This window comes from Tetrao urogallus (assembly GCF_951394365.1).
Source record: "Tetrao urogallus genome assembly, chromosome: 2".
NCBI lineage: Eukaryota > Metazoa > Chordata > Aves > Galliformes > Phasianidae > Tetrao > Tetrao urogallus.
Window position 1 is genome coordinate 69,822,109 of NC_136814.1, and position 27,894 is coordinate 69,850,002.

At 35.1% G+C, this 27,894-nt stretch overlaps 1 protein-coding gene across 1 annotated transcript in view; it reads left to right on the forward strand.

The window, feature by feature from the left end:
* The window catches only part of ASCC3 (activating signal cointegrator 1 complex subunit 3), a gene marked incomplete at both ends in the record, with an annotated part of 243,679 nt that extends 216,060 nt beyond the window's left edge, over positions 1 to 27,619 (forward strand). The window contains 6 exons of the mRNA XM_079532681.1: positions 6,308 to 6,532; positions 18,852 to 19,003; positions 19,514 to 19,664; positions 25,598 to 25,804; positions 27,209 to 27,384; positions 27,472 to 27,619. Coding sequence (XP_079388807.1) covers positions 6,308 to 6,532; positions 18,852 to 19,003; positions 19,514 to 19,664; positions 25,598 to 25,804; positions 27,209 to 27,384; positions 27,472 to 27,619 — 1,059 coding nt within the window. The remainder of the gene's footprint in view (positions 1 to 6,307; positions 6,533 to 18,851; positions 19,004 to 19,513; positions 19,665 to 25,597; positions 25,805 to 27,208; positions 27,385 to 27,471) is intronic.
* Positions 27,620 to 27,894: the final 275 nt, after the last annotated feature.

Consider the following 27,894-nt stretch of genomic DNA (forward strand, 5'->3'; position numbering starts at 1 on the left):
GAGCCCCTTCTCTGAAGTTAGGGCCAGCTGCTGCCACCCCAACAGCTGTGTGTCCTGCAGGCCTGGCATAGCTGTGCTTTCTGCTCTGCTTCCCTGCCAGCCCTCAATACTGTTGGGAAGGACTGAGAGAGTCCCCAAGGGAAAGGGACTGCAGGGTTGCCTCTGATGTGTTGGGTGCTGTTTGATTGTACTGCCAGAGAGAAGTGTGGTGTGGAGAGTTGGTATATTGTAAATGAAAGCAAGAAGCATGTTTAGAAATTGTCTCTGGTGACAAGTTACGCTATCACACAGCAGGTATATTTTCTCCAATCTTTCCTCCCATTTTCTTTTTTTCTTCTTTTGCATTGTGTTTGATACTGTTCAGAATTGCTACAAAACTGGAGCTTATTCTGTATGTTAGCACTGCCTTCCAAGCTGCCCTGAAACCTAGTGTCAGTTCTTGCAAAGTCTGTCTTTACAGTATTTTGTGCAAGTGTCTGCTCTCTACAAGAGGGCGTGCAGTACAAACATCACTGTGTAACACAACAATGTTGATAAGCTAGGAGAAATGACATTTTTTCTTTCAGTCTATTGATGAATCTTGTATAATAACATAACATCTGTTCTTAAATGCCTAACATTTGTTCTTAAAACCTATAACTAGTAATATATTCTTATAACTGTCTTTAACTGGGATGTTGTCTTTGACCTTTTATGCACAGGAGTCAAACAAAAAACAAACCAAAATAAACAAAAAAAATTTTTAAACTTTAGAGTTTGAATTATGTCCCTTCAAATGAACTGTATGTTTATGATCTGCCAATAAACTCTTTGAAATGGCAGCTTACAATGGAATCACTAACAGAGATACACTTTTCAGAGTAATAGTTCTATCAGGCACTTCACCCTGCCTGTTTTTCAGTCTACTTTAATTTCAAGTAGGCCAAAAAAGAAGCTTTAAGCATATGGTCAGTTTGAGCTTCTTTTTTTTTTTTCCTTTTTTCTTTTTTTTTTTTTTAAAGAATGAATTTTGTCACATTTATTTCTTTTCTGAATATAAATTGATACTTGACTGAGAATCAGCTGCCTGCCAAGATATGTCTGCATAAATTTAATATCTTTCCTTGTAAATAGAAATCATACTTGAAAATGTAAGATAAAACATAGTATAAATATATTGGTAATAACATGTGTGTGTCACTATGGTATCAATACAGTCTTGGGAAGAGAATGAGCAAAGGAAGATTAATTTGGGAATTATAATCAGGCAGGTTTTTTTCCTTATAATACAGTAAACATAGGTTCAAGTGAAACTTTTTTTCAGCTCATGAATGTATGTGTATAAATGTATATGTTTTTTAACTGACATTATTTCAAATGTTTGTAAGTACTGTAGGTTGGGTACCCTCAATTTTCTTATCTATGAATCTGTTATAAAATACTGTTGTCTAGTTACCCAGCTATTCACCAGATCAGTGATGTTCTTTTTTCTTTTTTCTTCCTCTAATTCAGCCGTGTAACTTTATTACAGTAAGACAAACACAGGTATTACCCAAATGAGGACTGTCACAAACTGCTTTAAAGATTGGTGTCCTTTCTGTATGCTGCAGCACTTGGAGGTGGCAGGTCAGGGCACTGCACTAGAATACTCTGCAACGCTTTGTACGATGGAACAGTGGAATAAAAGCCAAAAACTGATTATTTAATTTATTATTAATTATGATTAATATTATTGTTGAGATTATATTTATATATGATAATTTATAGATCATAATAGGGTCTTTTTCACTCTGAAAAATTGTGTATTGACCCACCTTTGAATTTCTGATAGAGAAGTTGTGATAGAAAATGAAAATGTACCACATAAAATACTTCTAGTATTAACTAGTGTTAACTGCATGACAGCCATTAAAAAATTCTACATTTATTCCAGCTCTTTTTTTTTTTTTTTTTTTCCAACATGCAAATATATGATTTATGCAGACCTTCAGCCTGTACTCAGACTCCCAAAAGTTTATGTAATTTAAACCAATGTTCAGGTAAAGAAGATGCATCTGCTATATTAACTGAAAATGATTCTCATCTTTTCACTTTTTTTGCTATTCTGGTAGTTACTTCTGATAGTAGTTTATTGCAGGCACTGATTTTTGAACACTTCAACTTAGCAGCTGTTAATTTTGCTATCATATTTTCTAGTAATACTTTACCCTTGTCTCCTCCTCTCTCTGCACCAGAAACTTGAAGGAGAACAAAACACATCACAGATTTTTAAAGTTCAGAACATAGTGTGTTTGAATTGCATCAACCCAAAGAAAAGGAACGTACATACAGTTAGTCAATTCTAAGGTAGTTTCCAATGCAGCATCACTAAATAAAAGTCTCTAGTTCAGCTCTGGAATGTGAGAAACTATTTTTGGTTTGTTTTACCCCTCATTGTTACAAATTAATCAACTGCTCTTTAAAGTCTAGAACTCATTAACTTTATACGTTTTACTGTTCCCATGACTGAAACAAATGTAAAATATCCAAGTTTACTTTAGTTACTCACCTTGATCCCATTTCTGTCTGTTCTTAACAGGTATCCTCTCTTATAGACAGGTGAGAAAAAGTACTTACTTGAGGGTTAAGATATTTCAGAAGGTTTACATGTGGTATAAGTCTGGACTTCAGCTTTCAGTATAAATCAGTAATTTCAGCCAAGCTTATATATGTTGTAGGTAGGTGAAAAATCTAATGTTTTCTATACATTTGGGCACTGTGAAACCTAGTATTCACTATGTTGGGTAGATTATTTGAATTTCCATTGAGTGGGAGTCCTCAGTCTTACTTGCACACATTCTAAGGATCAGAGTGTGATTTGGTCACACAGACTCACAGATGCAGATCTGAATTTGAGAGAGAGAAGCATTTTTATTAAACAGGCATTGAAACAACCCTTAGTAGCTTGTTAGTACACTGAGATCTGGATCACTTGAGAAATTGTTTTGAAATAAACATTCTGCTTTAGTTTTTTTGTTGTATTAATAAGCAGCTGGATGAGACACTGAGCAATTCAGAGCTGGCAGTAGGTGTCAGAAAAAGTTAACGTATGGCAGTAGCCCATACAAACATGGGGAACAGAAATTTGAGAGTAGTCTCCAGGAAGAAGGAATGAAAATATTGAATGTCTCAAAACAGTAGCCCAAAAAAAAAAAAAAAAAAAGAAAGAAAAAAGAAAAGGACATGTATTTTAAAATGAGTTTAAAATGAGTTATTTACTTTTAGAATGATTAAAAAAAAAAAAAAAAAAAAGAGTGATGATAAACTATGTACTTGGAACACAGTGTTGTGTGATCCAGATAGGACTCTATGAAGTTAGTGGGTGATGTTGGCAGGAAGCAGAATTCAGTTATCAGAATAGCCTTTGCCCTTGTAAAATATGCCTGTCAAGTTTATGAAAGCGTATGTGTGGCATTCCTCAAAGGCAAAGCAAGTCACTGTTTCTCATGTAGCCCAGAGTTGCATACAGGATTAAGTGTAGGTTGCCCTCAAAATGATCCAGCCGTCTCTACTGCCCAAAAGAATACATTATTGGGAAAGTTCAACACAGACCCATAAAATACAGAGAGCTGTGCCACAACTGCCAAATGCTTGATTGCAGAACCCATAGCTAAAATTCCTCGTTATCTCTTGGTATCCCCCAACGCGTTACGTTTAATTGTAGGAAATTGTATTATTTGCATTGTAGTAATTGTAGTAAATGCATTATATTATTGCAGCACATGGGCAACAGTAGCCCTCATTGACATAAGAAAAAGGGAAAGTGAAAAATACACAGCAGTGCTTTGTGATTTAACTGTAAAGTTTTTATTAAATATTGACTTCAGAATTACAATTAATGATTGAAAGGTGATTCGATCTGTTTCCTTATCTGTGGAAAAGCAATATTCAGCGTACTAAAATACTGTATGTTCTATATTGTGTGGAATAGTTGAGTCTACAGCCTTTCCCTAACAGATTGAGAGTTGTAATGAAAAGGAAAACTAAAATGAAAAAATACTGAGTGAACAGCAGGTCCCATTTGAGGTGATTACAAAGGATGTTTCTTTATTCTGTCTTTTCTTGTGCAACCTGAAAACAGTAGCAGGGGGTTACGAGCAGAGTTCATCACAGAGTTGTCAATCACTGTCATTTAACATTTTGCAATGGAAGATGTCTTTATTCAAGGACAGCTGGGCAAATCAGAGAAACAGATTTGCAGTTAGTAGTCTGTCCAGCCTACACTAAGCAAACAGGGACAGGGCAGAAATACTGGCCTCTCACATAAAAATATAATGGACTCTGCTGACCTCAGTGCCCTCCATTCAGCTTCATTCTCAGTTGTATAAAAGCTTCACTACCCATTCTCAATTTCCTTTAATTACCTACATGATGCAGATAAGAAAATGAACCTCACTTACTTACAGTCAGTGATCACAAACAGGAAATTAAGTAGGCAAGTTGTTTAAAATAAGGGGAGTGTTTTGGAGGTAAATAAAATGTGTGCTGGGGAAGAATTAGTGAAAACGCATTTTTGGGAGCACCAGTTGGTCTGGAGTGACTCGGCTGATCCTTTTTCTTTCTGCTACTTTAAACTGCAAAGGAAAACTAAGTAAAAAATCTCCTTGGTAAATATTCTTTAAAATATCTTTGAAGGAGAAGCAAGTTAAATAAAAAGAGTGAAGCAAACATGCAACATTCTATGGGGCTTAAAAAGATTGTGACCTTAGGTTCAGAGAATAAATGACCACAGTTTTCACAAGAGATCTAGCAGAGGCATCTAGGATTAAGCAGCAGTTCTCTTTAGACTGTCTTCACTTTTAATCTGCAGTCGAGATAAATTAATGACATTCTGATTTCCTTTTCAAATCTATCTTTCCTTTTACATTTATATCACAGTTTAGCTATAGTTTCACTGTGTAGTTAAAATAAATAGAAAATGTGTACTGTCCGTTTTTTGAGAGGGGGACACAAAGCAGCTATATAACTTTTTTTTCTTAGAAACTCTAAAAAACCTCTGTTAGGACTTGAATGAGTGGATATAGTACTTTGCAGTTCTGTTAGGTGGTTCCATTAGGTGTTGAAAAATGGCAGTTTCTCTTTACTTCATTCTGCATTGGCTACCTTTGTGGATGTTTCATGAAAAAATGGATGTTCAGGAAGTCTGATTAGAGGTTGAATCTGTAGCTTAAAAGGAATATAAAACCTTGAATAATTTAATTTAATGGTCTCTTTTCTAAACCTACAGTTCAGAAGACATGACCGTTCAAGCTACCCAAAACACTTTTATTTTGAGATAAAATAAATATATTCATATAAATTACAAATGGAAAAAATACCTCATATTATAAAAGTCTTACTTTACTTGCAAATTTTATATTTTAGAAAGATCATTCTCATTCCAAACAAGAATATGGATGCATGCATACAAGAGGATTTTGTGGAGAACATTGCCACTTGTGTTTGGATTATGTACATAGTACTCATGGACTCTGCTGACCAAATTATAGATCTGAGGATGCTTCTGTTGAGAGTTCTTACTTGCAGAGACAGTGGATCTCCCTGTCAATAGCAGACTGAACTATCACTCTGACTACACAGACAGACTTTTCCCCCTCTGCCCCAAGGATGCTGCCAGTGATAACGACAAAGATTATTGTACAGCTCCTTTTTGCAACAGTGAGGAAGTTCTTAGCTCACATTTTGATGTGAATGGTAGCACAGAAGATAATTTTCAGCACCTACTTAACGATTTTGCTGTTTTCTGTGATTACCAAGCAGCTGCTGCTTAGAAATTGATTCTCAAAATAATGAAAATACATTTTAAAATCAATTTGAAATACAACCCAGAGCTGTTTCAAGCCAACAGTGTTTTGATTACAAAAAGAAAAGTAGGAACTGTGAAAAATGAAAATGTCAGTTGTTAACTTCTGTATAGCTAACTTTACTCTGTTTTTGTGTGCTAACTAGGGTAGGATATCTGGAGAAGGTCATCTCTAATACTGAATACATCCAGTGAATGTATTTACTTCATTATTTTATTTTCTTATTCTCTAGCAGAAAAATCAACGTAGAAAAGTTTTTAAAGCCTATAATTGGGTGAATATTTTTGAATAATTCACTAGCTGTTGTTTTCCACAAACACCTGATTCTGATAAGTAGGCTACGTAAATATGAAAATATTGCTATTTTAGCAACTAAATCTAATTACAGTAAATTAAATGCATATACTTTTTATGTCTCAGAAAAGAAAAATAATTACTCTGAAGCTAATTACAATGCTTAAATGTATTTTTTTACCTTTTTTCAGAATGCTGATGAGTACACAGATCTACCTGTGAGACACAATGAAGACCAAATGAACAGTGAGCTGGCAAAACATCTTCCAATTGAAGTCAATCCTCATTCATTTGACAGCTCACACACAAAAACACACCTCCTGCTGCAAGCCCACTTCAGTCATGCCATGTTGCCTTGTCCAGATTATGCAACTGATACAAAGACAGTGCTGGACCAAGCAATTAGAATATGTCAGGTATAGTAATGCATTTCAGTATTTAAGTCCTGTTGGTTTTTTACTGTTATTATATTGTAATTTTGAATTTTTTATTTTGACTATTGAAAAATCTAAGGATTTCTTGCAATGTCTTGTGAGAAAACTGGCGTGATGCCACTATGTTTAGGAGGAACTATAAGCCAACAGAGATGTTCTCTTTACAAAACAGAGGTAAATGAGCTTCTAGTAAAAAAAAAAAAAAAAAAAAAAATAGCCTGCACTGACTGAAGGCATCTGTTGTCATCTCCTTTCATATGCATCACTGTACTGTGGAATGCTACATAAAGTCATTCCTGCGCAGATGTATTCCCTACAAATTGTGTGCTGACCCCCGGGAACTATGTCCCATGGGTACCTTCCTTTTTATAGGACCCTAAAGCATTCTAGTCACTGCCAAGCATAAATAAAACATGTTTTGAAATGTAATTTGGGACAAGATACCGGGTTTTTCTACAGCTTGTGAAGAAATATATCTTCTGTTTCCCAATAATCACAGAATCAAAGAGCATTCTTTTAAACAAAGATTTTAAAAACAATCTGTAGGCTTGTGACTTTTACAGTTGTGCAGAAATCTCATCCCACAGAACTAAACTGGCCATGGGGAGTACTGGTAGCAAGCAGTCACATGTATAGATGCATGCCTCAAAAGAATTTTAAAGCAGCAATTTAGGTTTGCAATAGATTACTACAGTATTTGAAATACACCATTAATTACAGTGGGAAGAAAGCTGAGCTCTAGGTGATGCAGAGGACAGGTTGGCCCTTTGCTTCTGCAAGAGAAGAGTAATAGTATTTATTTTCTTTAGCAGAGCTGAACCTGGACTCACTCACAGATTCTCAAAGATCAGGCGATCTTCAACAAAGTTTTTTTATCTTGCTCAGTTCCATATTTGTAAAATGAAGATAGTAATTCTTTCCTCCTACCATTTTTGTTTGCCCATATTTTAATATCCTCAGTGACCTACATGTCATCTACAAGAATGATGTTCCGATCTTATTTGAAGATTTTATTTCAGAAACTGTAATCACTCAGAAAAACAACCTAAGGCATTCAGCAGTTCCTTTAAATTGAAGTAAAATTCAGAATATTATTCCATACAGTATTTTGGCAACTCAGGCCTTTTGTTAGCTGATAAATAATGTTACGTATACAGTTGTCTTTAAAAAAAAAGAAAGAAAGAAAGAAAGAAAGAAAGAAAGAAAGTTCCTGCTTTCAAAGAACAAGAAAAACATGCAAGCACATTAGTATTTTGAAGTTGGTGCATGGTTTAAATCTCTTGGGAGAATATTTGTTCCATCTTATTAGTCATGCTTTCCAAATGGAGGTTAAAGTTCCCAGAATCTAAGCAATAGACAGGGTTACACTTTCAATACTGGTTGTTACCTTTTTCCTTAGCACTGACCTGCTGATGAACTCTAGGTCAACAGAGGTGGAAAAAAAGATGTTAGTTGTGAGAAAAGGAACTGAACCATGGAGGGCTCCACTGATAAACACATCCAGTGGATGACATTCTATGTGCACGTGAACACGTGCTCATACACCTCAAAGAGTAAAATTCAGCTGTGAAGCAGAATTGGGTTTTGAAATGTGTTGAATTTCTGTTTATTTACATACAAAATACTTTAGGTGTTAAGGTTGTATAGCTAACCTTCCAATGGTGACCTGAACATAAACTGTTGTTTTTGTTGGTGGATATGTGAGCAAAATGCAGACTTCCTGTGTCAGCTCTGCATTTCTGTTCCAGAAAAATAAGGTCTTTCCAAGAGCTTTTGCAAGTGGCTGTTTTCTCAGTACATGCAGAGGCAGCCATTCCAGGTCCCCCGCAGAGCACATTTGCCAATTTCTGTCAGTATGCATAAGCAAATCTCCTTCCAACACAGGTAACAAAATTCTCCACTCTCCTGTGCTGTCTTCACCTATATCAGCCTTCTCTCCCCTGCTGCCTTTCACATTTCACCCACTGCCTGACTCTCCTGATGTCCTCTGGGCCTCTTTGCCACTAACTTCAGGCTGAGTAGAGTCAGAAAACAATGATAATAGCATGAGCCAAGAGTAGCTGATGGATTTTGTAAAATCACCAACTAAAACTGGTGAAATCCAGTGAAGCTATTCAGTCTGCAGTAGTTGCTCAGAACAAATGTCAGAATTATTGGAATTCAAAATATTTGTAGTGTACTGTCTTTCATAATTTACCACTCTTCTCCTCAGCATATATACATAAAGCTCTGAAACAAGATCATTGTAATTACAAAACAAAACAAAACAAAAAGAATTATCCATATTGTAAATAAATAACAAACTTTTATGATTTTAAAATGCCCTGTGTAGGAATCCCATCCATATTCCTTTTCCTCCAGGGAAAGGGCTCTTGAACAGGGTTGCTTAAACATTGTATGTATATAATATCTACATATATCAATTACATGTGTACATATATGTATGTGTGTATATGTATATATACATATGTGTATAATAGATATATATATAATATATTGCAATTCTTGACCATTTTTGTTGGTTACAGTAAAATCCATAAGAATCTAACAGTGATCAGCTGCTTTAGTGTAATCAAGCTCTGTTACACTTCCAACTACGTTTGTTATGCAAAGATAAAGTTCATGTTATTGAAGTCTCTTTTTGTGAAGGCAACAGGAAACACCAACAGGTTTGGGTTTTTTTATGTGACATTGATAAGATTCCATTCTCTTCTAATAAGAAATGTAGACAGCCACTGTTAAATTACTTTTGCTGAGATTTCTGTTATATTTTTATATTAGAATTCTGTTGATCTATACTCATAATTAAGCATAGAAGTCATGAGCTATGAAGTCACGTCTAAGGTCAAAAAGAGCACATTGCTGTGATGACACAGCATTAACAGAATTTGAGGAGCCATGGGATTGACCCAATAGAAGAATGTAATTCTTGCCATAGAAAATTGAAGAAATACATTCTGTTACAGTTTTCCTGTAGTTAGAATTTGTTTTGTTTAGAAAAAAGTTTGTTATAGCAAGATAAATTTTGGTATGTATTTACACAGGATGAAATACAGAATTCTTTCCCTTTTACTGCAGAAATATAAGGAATAGCAATATGCAGTCTTCTGGAAGGTGAATGCTGCCCTACTTCCACACCCAACTTTTTAATGAACCTGAAAAGCTAAAGAGTTTGTTAATCACTGATGTGTTGCCATTGATAAAATATAGAAGGTTCCCATGACTCAAAAAAATCTGCCAGTACTTCCTGTGAGACCTTGGGCAAGTCACTTAATTTCTGTTTTTCCTGGCTACCTTTAATAGAATTACAGTAAGCAGTGTATTTTCTTTAATCTTAGCACGCTGTCTGTATTATGTTTATTGAGAAAAGATAGAGATATCAGTAGTATAGTGCTCAGCACTTCAGCTGTTGCTTAAATTCAAACATTTCTCCACTTGTGGAAGATCATGAAAAAGAATAAAAAATCTCATGAAATGATCTGTTTAATATTTTTATATAATAAAATTATTACTGTAAAGACAGTACCCCATCTTTTTTCCTTGTCTCTGATTTAGAATTATGTGAAATAGACTAAATCTAATCCCTTTTTTACTTCTTTTGTCAAGCCTTTTGTGACTGTGTATTCAGCGATCAGTTCTTATTCTGCTGTTCTATTGCCTATATTTGCATTAATTGAAATAGATAATGAGGTAGTAATACTACCAGTTTCAGATTCAGCAAGGAATATTATGAAATAAATGTGACAGTTGCTGGCTTTGCATTGGGATTGGCCACAAGCCTCCACTTGTAGTATAATCGTTGATAAAATATTTTAGTATTGCCAGAAGGAGGACTGCCATGGAGCCCAGACTTAACCTTTAAGAAGTGTTTACCTATGGATGTGTTAAATGCGTCTCTGTAGGGTATCTGTGCACTGAGAGAAGATGGACAGGAAGGCAGGTTCTGCACTGCACAATGAAGTGCAGTTTGTATGGGAAACATGCATATCCCCAAAACGAGGCCCAAATAGCTCTACTGCGGATGGATGGCCTTTTCCAGGCTTGTTACACCTCTAGAGAATCTCATTTTGATATGAAATAAAAAGCTCTTCAAATCAGGCTCTGCATTTCCTTATTAACTGGACAGTGATATGTGTAGCATCCCTTTACTCATTCTACAATAGGTAAATTAAATAAGTTCTTTATGGTCATTTTAATTTGAAGGTTTTGATGCAACTCTGAGTATCATCTTTCTTGTTCATGTTTAGAGCTTTTAAACATTGCACAGCTATTCAGTCTTAAGAGCTAGCTTATGGATTACGAGTTTTTTTACTCAGAGAGTGGTGAGGCACTGGCACAGGCTGCCCAGGGAAGCTGTCATATCCCATCAGTAGAGGTGTTCAAGGCCAGATTGGATGCAGCCTGATCTAGGGGTTGACATCCCTGTCAACAGCAGGGATTTGCAACTGTGTGATTTTTGAAGCCCTTTCCAAACCATGCCATTCTATGATTCTGTGATTCTACAATTCTGTGGGTGAAATATTTAAGTTAGTAAATTGCAGGCAGTTCTTTGCTGATGGGAGCTGTGTCCAAAGTTCTCAGGCAGAAGTTGGTTTCTGCCCATGTAGGCATAGCTGCAAACAGCAGAGGTGCCTGAGCTGTAGTTCCCAGGCTTTGCAAATGTCACTCCACACTGGACTTCCCATTCTCCCCAGATGTCCTCAGTTCCTAACATCCACTAAAACTGATGGCTTGGGGAGCCATGCTCCTTGGGTCATTTGTTTTCCTGCCTGTGAAGAAATGGAGAAGATCCTAAGTACACTTCAAGCTCTTGTGTTATCTCCTGTTATTGTGGGCATATCAATGTCTAGCTGAAAGGTAAAAATTACAGGAGTGACACGTTTTTTGGTTGCATATGCGAGATTTGTCCAGAAGCAAATAAATCTGCTCATGAGAAAGATGCTGTGTATTTTTTGTAGGCTTGGCAGACTTGTGCAAGCTATGGAACAAACATGTAATTGTTTTGTTTAATAAATGCTTTTCAAACTATAAGTAAGTGGGCACCTTAATTCAGAGAAGGAAAGAAAGAAAGTTAAATCAACTCCATCATGCAGAAGAGTATTCAGAAACAAGTGAATAGCAGAGGCCAATGTCTCTTTAGCTCCTACACACATTCTTTGTATACATGTCGTATTCCAGTGATTGTATCATATCTGCAGTTTTACTTGAATACTAGTTGGTTACAAGGTTGAATTGCTATTATTCCACATCAGGAGGGTAAAAATAATAGAATAACAAAAAAGATTTATGGAACATATATTGGAAATGATGCTCATTTATAGATAATAACAGCAATAAATATCTTCGTAGTGATAGTGCCTGGACACAGGAAATACTGGGATGGAAATACTTGCTTTTTTATAGGCATGTATGAGGAGGGGAAGGAGAAGCTATCTTCGTCACACTGGTGTTGGGGATTTTGCTCACTGCAGATAGTTTGGGAACTGCTTTATGGAAGCATCTTGGTGACAGTTTAATGATGATTTGGTGTTGCTTATATATAATCCCTCCCCCACCCATAACAAACCTTTTCCCAGTTGGGGCTAGAGGAAATGAGTAATGCTTAACCCATTTGTGTGATCAATTCACTTAAGCAGCTACTGTGAAATGTTAATCACAACTTTAATTTGTACTGCATTAGCATTTTGATTAACTTGTAGGCTTGCTAGCACACTTGAAGCACTTTTACTCATAGTTACAGCTCGGAAATGACTTTTTGATTAATTAAGTTTGTTAGACAGCAGCTGAGCTTCCTGAATGCTAACCTTACAGGGCTAAAAGTTCAGGAGAAAGTTATTGGGAATAACTGTTGCTGTTGAAAAGGATTCTAGTGAATGCACTCAAAAAAATTTTAATTATTGACTAAATACTACGTTACTACTTTGAGACTGAATTTAAACTTTAAAGAGGGCAGATTTATCATCATGAGAAAGATGCTGTGTATTTTTCAGAGGCTTGGCAGACTTGTGCAAGCAATGGAACAAATGCTACCTGTAAGGCATTGTTTAAGATGAAGAAACTGGGACTTTTTGCCAAAGAAGAGACTTTTCTCAAAAAACATTTTGTTGTATTTACAGTTCACTAGCTTAGTATGGAATATCAATTTGTTAATTAGTTATTTGAAAATAAATTGGATATTGGGACTCAACAAGTTCTGAATGTGTTGGGTTATGCCCTACCAAATTTATATTGCTAGTATCATATTCCATGGCTGCTGTTATCTCTGTAATACTATCAAAAAAAAAATAAAAATCAGTATGAGCCAAAGGGTTGTACTCCACTAAATGTAGACAGTAAGTGATTTGTCCTTTCCCTGATTCTGATCATACTAATAATGTTACTATGGAGGCTAAAGGATGAATGCAGGGATAGGAATCTTACAAAGCAGCTAGGAAGGTCGTAATTTGCATTTGTCAGTGAGACCTTTATGGTGACGGGAGAATGAAGAATTAGTCTCTCATAGTGGGTAGCAGAGCATAGGGAAGAGGGAGCTGAATGTGCTTGTTCAAAAATATAGTGAAGAGAGGCAAGATGCAGCGGACAGTATAAAAGGAGTGCCCAACTAGGGTCGATTATAGCTTATTCACTATCACTCTGATAAAATAGATTTTTTTTATATAGGCTGAAACTGTACAGCTGAATGATTTTGATACTGATTTGAAACTCCTCTTTTCCCTTTCCTCCCCCATTTAATTTGTTTCTAGTAAGAAATTCTGGACTAGATCTCTGAAGTGCAATAGTTGAAGTACCTGTTGTACCAATCTGTAACTTTGTGACCTTAAGATCCTCTATAAGACTTTTTCAAATAAACTCTTAGACTGCTCAGTTGTTGTTTCTGGGGTATATAATTGAAGCATCGTAATCATGATTTAGATAAAAACATGAAATGTAAGTACATATAATGCTTTAAAATCTGGGAGAATATTTTACTTATATTAGTATGATTGCAAATCACATGTGATTGTAATATAATGTTACATATTGGAAGGCATCCTAGATTTGAAGCATGTGCAAAAAAGATTTCTCATTCTATATTAGTCGTTTTCAGGAAAAAGAGTAAAATGGGATAATTTTTGCATATTATTATCTAGAAATATTTTTCATATAAATTGTAGTCCTAAGCAGTTGTAAATAGGCACAATTCTAATGATTTTAATAGATCTATGGATTTAAACCTTTATTTGTAACTGAAGTCTAGAGTGCTGTATACAATAGTACAGAAATTTTCCATTTCCTGAATGAGGGCGCTCAAGAAAACTCCATAGTCTATGATGCACTGGTATGAAAAGTAAAATGAACATTTAAATGGTAGAAAAATTTGAGCCCTGTATCTCACCCTAAGTATTTGTGAAGGTGCAGCTCTCACCTACCAAAACATGGCATCATTATAACAGTTCGCTTTTAGCAGGTGTAATTCTCAGCCACAATGTCATTCCATAAATTAGCTTAGCCTCTGTATCCAGAGCAATTCTCATTGTTCATTTAGCTTTGTTGCTAAATATTATTATATAATATATAAATATTTACATGTTTATATATAAATGTTAAAATTTATATATACAATGTTTACATTGATATTTACAGTATTTAAGTCATTTTCTTAGTATATTCAGAGCTGTATGACAGGTGAGTTCAGTAAACTACTCCAAGCAGTATACAATTTCTTTTAAGATGCAAGCTGCATCATTTTAACACTTCAGTAACTTATCTTAAAGAAAAAAGTTATTGAAGTCATTTGATGAGATCAGAAATTCTGCTAGTTGTGCAGTCTCTGGTCCCGTGCCACCCATCCAGTCATACAAGAGTGATCCAGAATGTCTGGCTTTCAAATGAAGGATGTGAAATCAATACCAAAACAATGTTACAGCTTTGCAAAAAGTTTCAAAAATATAAGATTTGCAATCAGGATATTTCTATTATTAGACAAATCTCCTAAATAAGGGAAGAAAGAGTGTTACTTAGGGAACAGTTTCGTTTAGTTCAGTTTTTTTGTTTTGTTTTGTTTTTAATACACATTCAGAGTGCTTAAAAAATAAGACAAAGAAAAAGAACATTTTATTATCACTTCTCTTCCTTGCCATACACACACCTCTTCTGCACCCTGCCTCCTTCTTTTCTTTCCCTCAGACAGCATCATTCAAATTCCAAGCATCAGTAATAACTTTGGATAAAAAGAGACAGGCTGTAAAAATTCAGATTTATTTTAGACCAGAGAGTTACTATTTGATAATTTTTAAAAGTTTGGTAGTTGAACTAACCACTGCTCTCGAAAATAAGATGATGGAAAACTGATAGCAGATGTTGAGGGTTTCCTACTTACGGACTCCTGGTATAAGGAAACACATAGCAAGATATTCTGATCCAGACATTTTGACATTCAGCGCTATCACCTAAATGAAAATCTTTGCCATACCTGATAAACTATATCATTTACTTATTGAGCATCAGCATTTTCATTCTAGCCCTGCCGTGGTTTACAGGAAGCTACTTCTCTTGTCAGTACGAGTCAAGAAATGTTTGATAATGATGGTTAAAATGCTAAAGAACTCATTTAATAATTGCTGTTATTGCTTCATGTTTGTCAGAGAGTAACACTGTAAAGTCTTAAAAGCTAAAACCTGATTCTTCCATCAAAACCATCTCAGTATAAGCCTCTGGTTTTATTTTTCTAAGTGCAGAAAGAGGCCAAAATAATATGATGGTAAACAGTTTTTATTGTATCAAGTGATAGATCCCTTGACTACTTCTGTCTACTCCATCATTTCAAACTTAAATTAAAAAGCTGTTGATGTTGTTTTGTTTTTAATTGTTGGCTTACTAAAATGTACGATTTTCTTCTGAAAGTAAAAGCACTTTTATAATTTCTCTTTTTACACTTATATTCATTTGTTCACTTCTTTCTTCTCTTTCACTTTGTTTTCCCTATGGTGAAATTATCCTGTGAAAGAAATTGAGAGGGTAGTTAGGTAGATAACCAATTTGTGCCATTTTAAGTTTAGAACAAAATTCTTAATCAGTTCCAAGGAAAAAAAAAAAAGAAAAAAAAAAAAAAACACTGACTTGAAGGGAGGACAATAACTTGTTTCGTTACCTTGATTTTATAGGAATTTCAATGATTACTTGAGTATCATCAAGCATCTGTGTGCTTTACACTTAGCAGAAAAAAGAAGCATGTGTAGGTTTCCAAGGCAGTAGATGAAACAAGCCAACTTTACCATTGTTCTGACTTTTTCACAATGTCACTGTCTTGGATTTCACATCCAGATAGAGATGCTGTGAATAAATTCTATGGGTGAAGAAGCAGAAAATAAGGAGGAAAAGAGGATTTGCCATGTGGATTCATTATAACAATGTGGGACACAGAGTCTCACACACACACTCCCTACGGGGTATCTATCTGCAGGCCTCTATCAATTTCTAGGAGATTTTCTATGTGAAAGGATCCTCCAGTTAATTTCAGTGTATAGCTTGTTTTAGATTTATTTTTCTCTGACGTCTTCTCTCTTCCTTTTCCCTTTTCAAGCCTCTGTTAAAAAGGTGGGGGTAGGGGAAAAGATTAAAGAAAAAATGGAAAACAATGAAAACAGTGTTATACATGTATCCTCAGAAGAATTTTACGAAAACACCACTGCTTTATGCTGACTAAATATACAGCTCAGTATGTTCTTGCTGTTCATAAAAAAGACAGGATATCTCTTCACCTATTGTTATTAATGTATATGCTACAGTTTCATGGCTGAGGAGCATGATGTTTCAGGTTATTTCAGAATAGCAGAAAGGAGAAAGTGTGAATCAGTAGGTTGGAAACAGGAGGGAGGTGAAATGCTGCCTGGGCACCAGGCTCAAAGAGGCACAGACATATGTGGATGCTTTGCTGTCTTTCAAAATTTGGAAGTTGACTCATCCAGTAGATTTAAAGAAGATTGTGTCCTGTAAGTTTAAAATGTTAGATTCACTCTGAAAAATTCTGAGAACAATTCTTTATCTGACTAAAAATTATGTAAGCCGCTCCATATATCTATAACTCGTGAAACTATTCCTTTCAAGTGTGATTTCTAGTAAAATCTTATTTTCTAATGTTTAACAATAGTCATACCAGGAAATTACCTCAGGCAGCCAAGAAAACTATTACTGTTGAGCTGAGAGGTACTATTTGGATAACTAGGAATGTGTGTTTCAGAATGCTATGACTGTTCCTCCAAAAAAAGAAAAAAAAAAAAAAAAAGACAACTTAAATGTTAAATCTAGATCATTATTAGCTGAAAGGCACTTTATCCACAATTCCAAAGAAATGTGACATCATTTGTGTAATTCAAGACTACAGGTTAAATATTTTTCTAAGTGTCACTGATCTTATCTTCCTGATCTGAAATAAAACCTGTTGAAATTGCATTATAAACTGCTAAGATAAACTGTGCGATGGGCCATGACTGAAACTAACTTGTGTCTCTAAACTCAGCATTTCTTCGGAATCAGTGTAATTTAATTGAAATAGCTCTGCGTGTGTAAACAACTCCTTTGTTTAAAGAAGATTTCACTGTTTAGTTTGCCTTAAGTAAATGCTGCCTTTTGTTTGTCTGTAAAACATTTGATTAAACATAAAGACTTACATAGACAGCTCCTCGTCATTACACTAGCGTCTGGAAAATAGGTTAAAATGATGCAGGTATGTGCTATCTAAGATTCAAAGAACATAATTTGTCTTGAAAAGAAAAGCCCATGGAAACGTAATCCTAGTCCTGAAATCAAACTATAGTTCTCCTAATATCAATACAGTACTTAAAGAAGTGTGGAAATTATTCAGTGTGCCAGAATATGTTCTTGCTTTCTTGAAAAAATCATTTTCCATTATTTTGATCAAACTGCAAATTTACTATATGGCAAACCACTTTTAAATATCTGACTTTCTACTGAGTTAGAGAGCTGCAGTATGAAGATCCAAGTTTTATTGTTATGGCGAGGGTATTAAACAACAAAATTAGCAGGAGAATAAGCATATAGCATAATTTACTTCACCAGGTGAAGTGCTAATTTATGGAAATAAATTATATCAGTTGTTTTCATGTACTGTAGACAGTATGAAAATATAGCATTTATTCAAAGAACTGCATGCTCCATTTAAAAAAACTGTGTTGAAACCAAAAGCTCATGTTCAGTTTGTTCTCCTTTGGAAGAACTCTTAAATTCTCTTTCAGACTAATCATATCAAATTTCATTCTAGCTTTTTTTTTTTTTGTCTTTAAAATCAGCATTTTTCTTTTTATCTTAGTAGGACTACTCACCGTACATACTCTAATGAATTTTGCAGTTAGATTTTTATGCTATGATACTTGGGGCATACCTTTTACTTGCATTCTCTAAAGCACAGCAGCTAGAAGTATAAATGATACAGGAACTCACAAGACAGGAAAGGAAGGATGACCACTAGCAGTTTTGGAGTTTGATGTGTAGCTGGTCAGGGCTTTTTTGGTTGTTTGCTTCCTTTTTTTTTTATGTTACTTGGGAAGGCCTTTCAGATTCAGAACAGAGATACCAGAAGAGAGACAGCCAGACATCCTTCATTCTCAAGACAACTGTATGCAATACAAAAATTGAAATCCATGTTATTTCTGACCAATCTTATTCAACTTGCAAAATCTATTTACTATTTTGTAATCTTCAGTGTTGAACAAAACTTTGATATGCCCATTAAGCTAAAAAAAAAACTATTTAGGTTTCTGTCTAGTCCCATTCGGAAGATATTTATTTTAGTCCTTACGTTTAAAATGGGAATAATTACAGCTGCTACTGGTAAGTGACATTAGTATTAATTTTGGAATAGAAGTAAATATGTTCTTAAATAGTACAAGGAGTTTTTTAATATTTACACTATTCTCGTAAAACTCGTGTCAAAGTATAACCCAATACTACAGTTAATTGTAACTTCTTCCTTTACAGTCAACTTTGGGATTTATTCTTTTCATTCTGAGTGGGATTATGTAATAGAGAGGTTATTTTTAAGGAAAAGGCCCACTGTCTGCTCCCAAACTAAAAAAAAATGTGGTGTAAATTGCTCACCATCACAAGGGTAATGGCTGATGGTGATGCAAGATTTAATCCGTTTATTCAAGGTTAATTCAAACTGATCTCCCATCACTAGGGTTTGAAGTAAATTCCTCCATTGAAGGCCTAGAGATTCTTGTTAGTTAAACTCTGAATAAATGTTCTTTCTTGTATGAACCAGGTACACAAATATACTTACATTTTCTTTTTTTCTTATTAGGCAATGCTGGATGTCACAGCACATCATGGCTGGCTGGTGGCTGCTCTGAATATAACCAACCTGGTGCAGATGATAGTTCAGGGCAGATGGGTACACGACTCTTCCCTGCTTACTGTGCCCAATATAGAAGTACAGCACCTTTATCTTTTTCAGTAAGTAACTCTTCTAAGCATTTGCAATTTTTTAGTTTCATTAAAACTTGGCTGTTGGTATTGTTTGAATTTCATTGTGCCCAAGAATGTTCATTAGTGTAACAGAAACCAAACTCATGATAGTAACAGTTATTATTATGTAATTACACTGATGCTTTCCCAAGTAATATTTCTGTTTTCAGTGTTCATCAAGTAATTAACCTTCACAAATTATTTTGAGAACCATGATTCTAAAGAAATGAACAAGAGATCACTAGAAGAGTTCCAAGTTCTAGCAAATGCAACTCTATATATTAATTACCTCTTTATTTTAATCCATTGTAAAAATATATTGTACCCATCATATCATAGATAATGCTAATTTCTATTGATGTCTAGATGGTGCAGTAATTAATGCTGCCCAAAAATAAATGATCAGATTTCAAAACAGCATCAAGTTTTACCACGCAAAGTAAGGAAAATAAATGTTTGCTTTTCTTACCTGTAGTTGTGTTTTGCTTTCTGTATCAGGAAGTGGAGCCAAGGAAAAAGGAAGAGTTTGCATGGAGGTTACCAAGGTCCTATCGAGTGTCTTCCTGAACTTATGGCTGCCTGTGAAGGAAAAGAAAATGTGTTTGCTTCAATTGTGGACAATGAATTGCAAACAGCACACATTTCACAGGTAATGCTTCCTATCAGTGGTCATTATCAGTAGGATTGGAAAGCAAGAGTAGTTGGGAAAAGAAATACTCTCTTCCCTTCAGTAAATAATGTAATTTTCTGTATAAAATGCTATGCATTCATTGCTCTAATTTCAAATCACGGCTGGCTTTACAGAGGTTCTTCTCAAACCGTCTTCTCTTATTCCGTGTTAACCAGTAACATTGTGTGGTTTATAGCTGGTATTAACACATCTCCTTGCTCTATAGATACTTGTCTAGGTCGTACAATCTGCTTAGTGTTATTCAGCTTTTTAGAGCCAGCTATGCTTTAGGAATCATGCAATGCAAATGTCATTGTAGCTGTTTTCTGAAGTGGTCTGTCACACACCTTATTTTTTGAGAATACCCTTAGTAAAAGATTCAGCAGTCGTTTTCTATTTGAAACTGAAAAAGTAGATGAAATTTTCACATTTCACAGTGGGGAGAAAAAATGTCGAGTCTGCTCTAGAGTCTCATTTTCATTTGTTTTTTTCAAGGGGTTTCCAGCAAAGGACAGCTATATTCTATAGAATTCCTCACATTATAAGGCTATTGATTTCAAATAAATGTATGAAAGTGGAAAACTTCAAATTATTTTTATATGACAGCAGTGTGTCCTGTGTTTGACTGTTCAGCTTCAGTTAAACATTTCACTGGTTTGCAAACAAGGAGAAAAGTATTTAAATGTCTATAACAGCTGCATTTGTAACTGAATTACCATCAAAATTCTGAATTAAGAAAATGTATTGACATCAAAACAAGGCTTCATTTAACAACAGATTTCTAACATAATACACATTGATTTCAGTCCAAGTTTTAGATGTGATAAAAAATTAGAACATTGTTATAATTAGTTCAGGGAGAACTCAGAAGTAAACTTACTTAATTTATTTGCATAAATTGCCATTCTGTTATCTTTAAAAGCAAATGCAAATTGGTTCTGTCTGATATGATGATGGTTATTTGGCTCAAAAGTGCTTCAATTTGCGTAGCAATCTGGTGTCGTCTCTGCAGCGAGGCGATCCCAGGTAACATACAAATCCTGAATTATTCCAAAAATTAGTATGTTTAAAGCATCAATTTAAGTGCTAATTGCAGTAGTAATGAGAAAAAGCAGTACTACTGTGAGATTTGCATCTACTGCCCCATCAGTATGCCTGGAGCGGCTGCTGACTGGCAGAGGATTTGGCTGCTAATTAAATAATTGTATGCATGGCAGTGTTCTCGTCTGATTCAATAGATGAAGATTAATCCTCAGATAAATATGTTTGGCTGGTATTGAAATGTCTTAGCAGTTTCCTCAAAAATAGCTTGTGTGTATGTGGTGTGTATGTTCACACTGTGAATGAGCCTCTGTATGCCTATGTTAGTAAATACAGATGCATATGAGAGGAAAAAACAATGGCTCAGTATTATATAAGGAGAAAGTTTCATTTCTGCCACTTCGGAATGGCCATACTGGTTATAGCATGGTCATGACTGTGTTACATATGTCAGTGAAAATGTGAAACTTTTATACATAAAATTTATGTATGATTTATGGCATTTTTTGCATGAAAAATCTATTGTAATACCTTCCACATATTCAAGACTTATATTGAGACTGCCTGTTGAGTGTCTTCATACGTAAAGTCTTTAAATGTGCATTTAAATAGGGGGCAACCTAGAGAAAATACTTCCAATAAGGAAATTACATAGTCTCTATAATGAAAAAATATGACATTACAGGTTTTAAACATAGCATTCTGAAACCAGACCTCAACAAAGTCAAACAAAGTGATAAGTACACCACAAAAATGCCTAAAACATTCTTTTACTAATAAATCTTTACTTGTCACTTGCAATTTGTTGAACCTGTATTGTAAACCTGTTACTAGCATGAAAATGGTTAAAAAAAAAAATAAAAAAAAAAAATTGGCCTTTATAAATTTAGGAGAGAAGAAAAATGGGAAAAAATATCACATTTGGAAAGAAAAAAAATATTTTTTAAGCAGATTGTTAATTAATTTTTAAGTAACAGCTCTTGAGGCTGCTTATGGATTTGGAATATTAGGATAAGTCCTGGGGAGACGGTTTATTGGCAAAATTGTTAATGGTGTTAGCAAATGTTCATGAAGAATTTCTAGCATGATTAGGATTTGAATCTATGAGTTTGGTGGCTAAGGACATGTAGTATATATAAATGCACATACTAGATGCACTGATACACTTAAAGGGACGATATATGCTTATGTCACATATAGTTAAAAGTAAAAAAATTAAAATGGTCAGTAAATACTTAAGTGATGTGGGAACCTGAATTTAATTTTCCAAATACTGGTTAAAAGCCTAAACTTTACTAAAAATTCAGCTAGCTTTTAAAAGCTGACAGCCTAAATGCAGAAACTATTTAGGCAGTAACTCTGTAATAACTCCTGGTTGTTTTTTTTTTTCTGTATGGTATTTGTTTAGCAATGCTTTTTCAGTTTCTAAGTCCTTTATGTAGGCACCTTCTAAAATACTAACCTGATATTTATATTATCAGAAGAGAAAAAAAAGAGATCTCAAGATTGAAAGACTGCTGTTGCTGCTCTAGTATTGCGTACTTCTACTTGGGAAGTGTCTGTGTTTCTATAATCTCATTTTTCATTTTCATCTGCTACTACTTGACTTCTTTCCTCAAGAAAAAAAGCATTGCTTTATTTTCTCCAAATTGCATGGATGATAAAAAGGCAGCCTGTTGTCAATGGTACCTCTATCGTCATGGAGTACTGACTTTGCCTTTAATTTTCAAAAATATAAGGCCAGGATAGCTAAGTATTACAAATACCTTCTTATCCAATTACAAAGTTATTCTGAGTTTATATATTTTGTTTGTACTGTCAAGGGTACATGAGAACTTGATGACCTTTGACACATAAAATATATTGGCATTGTACAGTATTAATAGGACTGAATCAGAATCTTCAGTGGAGCAACAGGTAGTACCAAAAAAAAGGAGTTAATACTACCTCTGCTGAAATTAAACTTTTTTCTAATGTAATTGTAACAGGCCACATCCTGCAAGATATAAGTATAAAAGTTTTCAAGGCAAATGATATCTGAAATACAACAAAAGGGGTGATCACTGGGCTGGTGTAGCACATGGTACCTCCACTGAAACAGCAGTACTCTGCTTTGGTGCATAGAGAATTTCACATAATAGTAAAGTTCCTGCAGTAAAGTCAATCTTAAAAACCTTTACATTAATCAGAAAACTATTTGCATGTTAAGATGTAACTACCCAAGTAGTCTCATCCAGTATGATCTGCTAGAGGTGAATTTATTATGGTCTTTTGTGCTAACTGTAGAAAAATCTTGGCAAGAAACTAAGAATATCTTTCTCCTTCAAGATACTGCCTTTTATTTCTATTTTTTTTCTTTCAGGCTTGGGACAGAAGGGGAGATATCTTTTCACTTAATCTTATAGCTGTTATCTTCCCTCTTATAATTTCCCTGCCCTTTCTAAGATAACACTTAATGCATTGCATCAGTAAAATTCATCAGTGTCTTGTTTTACATTGCAACTCCATGAGCGCTCACAGCTGGCCCTCCCCATCTTCTCCATTGAATGGACACAGCTGTTCATGCAGCACAGAAGAGGGAAGAAGGAAAGAGATTAGTTTTAGCCTAAATCAGTTTTCTCATTTAGTTTGGCCGGGCTATGGTAATGCAGCCATTTTAATCCAACATAAGTCTGCACTGCAGCTGAAATGGGCAGCTCTGCCCTCCCCGTGCCACTTTCACCTCTCCTGACCCAGCTCACCGCACAGCTGCACAAATGCTGTGGATGGATCAAGTAAGGAGGTGGGAAGGAGCATCTAGGGACAAGGAGAGGAGGGCTCACATCAACCCTCTTGCTGACTGTCAAAATGGCCTGCAGCCAAGCAGCTACATGAATGCTTGTGCCAGCAGGGGAGGAGGTAGGAGCACTTCATTCAGTGGTACTGAAGATTCATGCTTATTCAGAGTGCTCACAGGATTAGGGAATATGCTTCCACAATCAGCTTTAGGCTGATCTAAGTAAATTCTGTTGCCAAATGATTAGCAAGCTCATCCATCTAGCAGTACAACCACAGTATGGCAGTACATCCATTGGGGATGGAGGGGGAACAACAAGCTGGCATGGAGGCCATGGAAGGAAGGCATACTCTGCCACTCTGTTTCCACTCTGTTTGGCAACGCAATCTTAGGTCTACTTACCCTGGCTGCTGTATCCCCAATTATGTATGGATATTGTAAATATAAATCTTGATAGCAATGTCTCCAAAAAAGCAAAATTATCTTTTCATAGAATCATAGAATATTCCAACCACCTTGCCAGTGGCAGAGTTGCCAACCACTAGATCAGGTTATCCAAGGTCTCCCCTCCAGCCTAGCTTTGTACACCTCCAGGGATGGAATATCCACAGCTTCTCTGGGCAGTTTGTTCCAGTGCCTCACCACCTTCTGCATAAAAAAAATTCCACCTGACATCTGACTTACATCTCCTATTTTTTCAGCTTAAAGTCATGCCCCCTCGTCCTAAGACAATCAGACAACGTATGAAGTTGATCTTCCTTTTATTAAGGTTCAAGACCTTTCACCTCAGAAAAAGTAATCAGAGACACATCAAACACAATCCAAATGAAAATAGGTCTTGTTGAAAGACAAGATAATCAAAACAATACATTACATATACATATATGTACAATTTAGCCTTTTTCTAAATAAAACATTTCTCTTATATGACCGTACTGCCCATGTGACTATGTCTACCTCTTCATTCCCACAAGGTTCTGTTTTGACATTTGCTGGCTCTTTAGCAAGATCAATATTCCTCTTTCCCTGTTCTCCTTTCTGCCCTTTACCTAGCGTTTTATATGTTATTTTGAAAACAGTGAAGTGCTCATCCCTGCTTTGTTTTGGTTAGGGGAGGAGAGGGGCAAGGCAGAATGTGACGATTGTTTTTTCTTTGTTCATTTTTCTTGTGGTGCCTACCTCATCTATCTTCTCTACCCACAGTGAGGCCACAAATCACTGCTTCCATTTCACAGCAAAGTTGAGTATTTCTTCTTCCTAACACAGTTTAAGTGACTATGCTGAATTTAATAAATGAAAGCCTACATTGCTTCCTTCCATTTTTATCACAACTTCTCAGAGATGCTTTTGCTTGTCTGATGAAGACAACATGGAAGATACACAGGGTTGCATTTTCTGAGTGCTTCATGAATGTGAGGTTGAAGAAATTGTCACATTCACCTATGCAAAGCGTATGTCTCTAGCAACAGTTCTCAGTACAAAGATGAAAGTTGAGGGCCTGTTCCAGTTCATGAGAAATGACAGACTTAAGATTCTTCAAAAGGATTAAAAGAAGAGTTCATGAAGATGGATGGAAGAAAATCTTTAAAAAAAAAAAAAAATCAGGATAACTTTGGATATGCAGTTAAATTTTTTGTTAATTATTTGAACTGATCCTCTGAACTCTCTGAGGTTTGCCCATTGCTAATTAGAACTGCAGTGTCTTGTTCTTTATGGGCTATGCTAAGGAAGTTTAATTTAGAACTTAATTATACTAGTTTTTAAGTGGCTTATAAGAAATAAATACTTTAATCAGAAGCGGTAAAGAATTTTTCCTGTGTTCAGACATCAGTAATCTTAGTGAGGCATGTCTTATGTGCTTGAAAAGTTTCACGTTTGTTTTATTTGCTTAGAAGTAATTAGAGCAAGAGGTTGAGGAAAAGTATTTTATGATTCTAAGAGTCATGCTGTTAAGCATAGTATTCCTATACAAATCAATCATTCTTGATGTAGAATAAATATATTGGCTGCACATTGAATTGTTATTATTATAATGACTGTAATCTGAATTGTATGGGTCATCTTCTAATCCACAGGGATCTGATTTTTCCTACAGGCTTGGAATTTCTTGTCCCGCTTGCCAATTCTACATGTTAGCCTGAGCATTAAGGGCTGTTGGGATGACCCAGCTCAGCCACAGAATGAAGTGCCTGTTCCCTCTTTAATACCAGACACACGAGATGACAAAAGATGGATCAAATTACATGCTGATCAAGAATATGTGCTCCAGATACATCTGCAGAGAACCCAGATGGGGTATCAGGTACATGAATTTATCATTTCCTTCAACAAGTGCACAAGTTTCCAATAATCCATTTACATTATCAGTAATGCTTTACACAGAGTAACAATTTTTTTTATGGTTTGAGAGTTATGCAAATTGTAAACACTTTCAAAGCCTTTTCTATATTAGTAGTGAAGCAAGTGGTTTTTGCAGTAGGATAATAAATAGATTCTTTAGATAAAATCCTAGACCAATTTAAGATAATGAAAAAAAAATGTCTTGTTTTGTTTTGTTTTTTTTTTACAAACCAGGAACTCATGCTTGGATTCTATAGAGTAATAACAGTGGGTACAATAACTTTGCAGGCAGTATTTAAGTACCTGCCATCCTTAAACTCCTACTTCTCGTATTTTTACATATCCTGTTTCCCAAACCAATTTTTAAGTGATCCTGTGATATTCAAATATACTGCATGCCTGTACATACCTGTACATACATACACACCTATAAATATGTTTCTACTTGTAACACATTCTCAGCCCTTTACTGAGGATATTCTCCACATATTCTCTTCACATTTTATATAAATCACCTTAGTTTCAAGGGGAGACTTTCTCATTTGTAGGAAAGTTTAGAGTTCTTTCATAAGCCTTTTTATTTGCTGTTCCAGTTACTGAAACTGCCTCCCTAACCAGAAGCCACTGAAAGTGTGAGAGAAGCAGGAATATTTCTTTTAGTGATCACTGCTTTATAAACCTCTCCCAGAATTTGAGCCCTATTTTGTAAGAAATGGCTGTATCAAACTGTTGCAGAAGCTTCATTGCTATAGTGGTGCTTTTTCTTCTTTGTAAATCTTCAGAAAAACCTTTCCACCTACAGAGCACAAAATGAACGACGGTCAAGTGTGCATCACTGTATATTCAGCTTTCAGCAGTAAAGTCACTGTCTCAAAGAATCACTGAAATAGTCTTTCTTTTTGCTATCGCAACATTTAATAAATACTTCAGGTGCTGTTTTATATTTATATTTATTTTATTTTATATTTATCTTGAACAATATTGTTTAGTGTTATTTAAAGACACAAGGTTTACAATTAACCTTTCTGCTGAGAATAGTATTGGGAATACATTAGATGAAATTACAGAAAGGGGAACAGTATTTTTATGCAAGTTTTAATAGCCTACAAAAAAAGTGAAATAGTATCTTTTATTCTGTTTTGTTGCTCTTTTTTTATTTTTCCTTAGAACTGTTTTTCTTTGTTCTTTGTTTTGAGATAAAGCCTTCATCTAGATAGAAATAACAAAAGTGTTTTAATTTGTATCTGTAAATTATTGTATTACATAAAAATTCACGAATCTGTTTTTGTGTTGTTTCTCATTCAAGAAAGAATGATATTTTAAAAAAAACTTCCAGTTTTACTAAACTGTTTCTTTTTCTGAATAGGGAAAGCAAGACAGTAAAGCAGTGGCTCCTCGATTCCCTAAAGTTAAAGATGAAGGATGGTTTTTAATATTGGGAGAAGTTGACAAAAAAGAACTCATTGCTCTGAAGAGAACTGGATATGTCAGAAATAGAAATACTGTCTCTCTTGCTTTTTACACTCCAGAGACCCCTGGAAAGTATGACAAATTTAAAAATTAAGATCTCTTAATGATTAGGCTGAAACCTAACTGCCAAACTAATTACTCTATTTTTTGCCTTTTTAGGTGTATTTACACGTTGTATCTCATGAGCGACAGTTATCTTGGCATGGACCAACAGTATGATATTTACCTGAATATTATACCAGCTAGTACTTCAGCACAAGCCACAACAGAGGTGTCTGATGCTATGAGTTATCTGACTTTGAAGTAAGGTGATCTGAAAAATCTGTTTAAAAAGAACTTGTCTTTCTCCCAACATATCTGGTCATTTTGGACTCCCAAAAAGTGAGTTTGCCTTAGCGGAACAAAACTTCTAACCTCAAGACAACTCAAAAATTGAAAGTGACTACTGTATTGACTCTGGTAACACAGAGTTAGCCACAGTGGCCTTACTCCTTTATAAAATTTTGTCTTTTCTTGGTTCATCTTTCAGAAGTCATATTTATCTCTTTTATTCCTACTAGAGCTGCCATAATTCAATTTTGA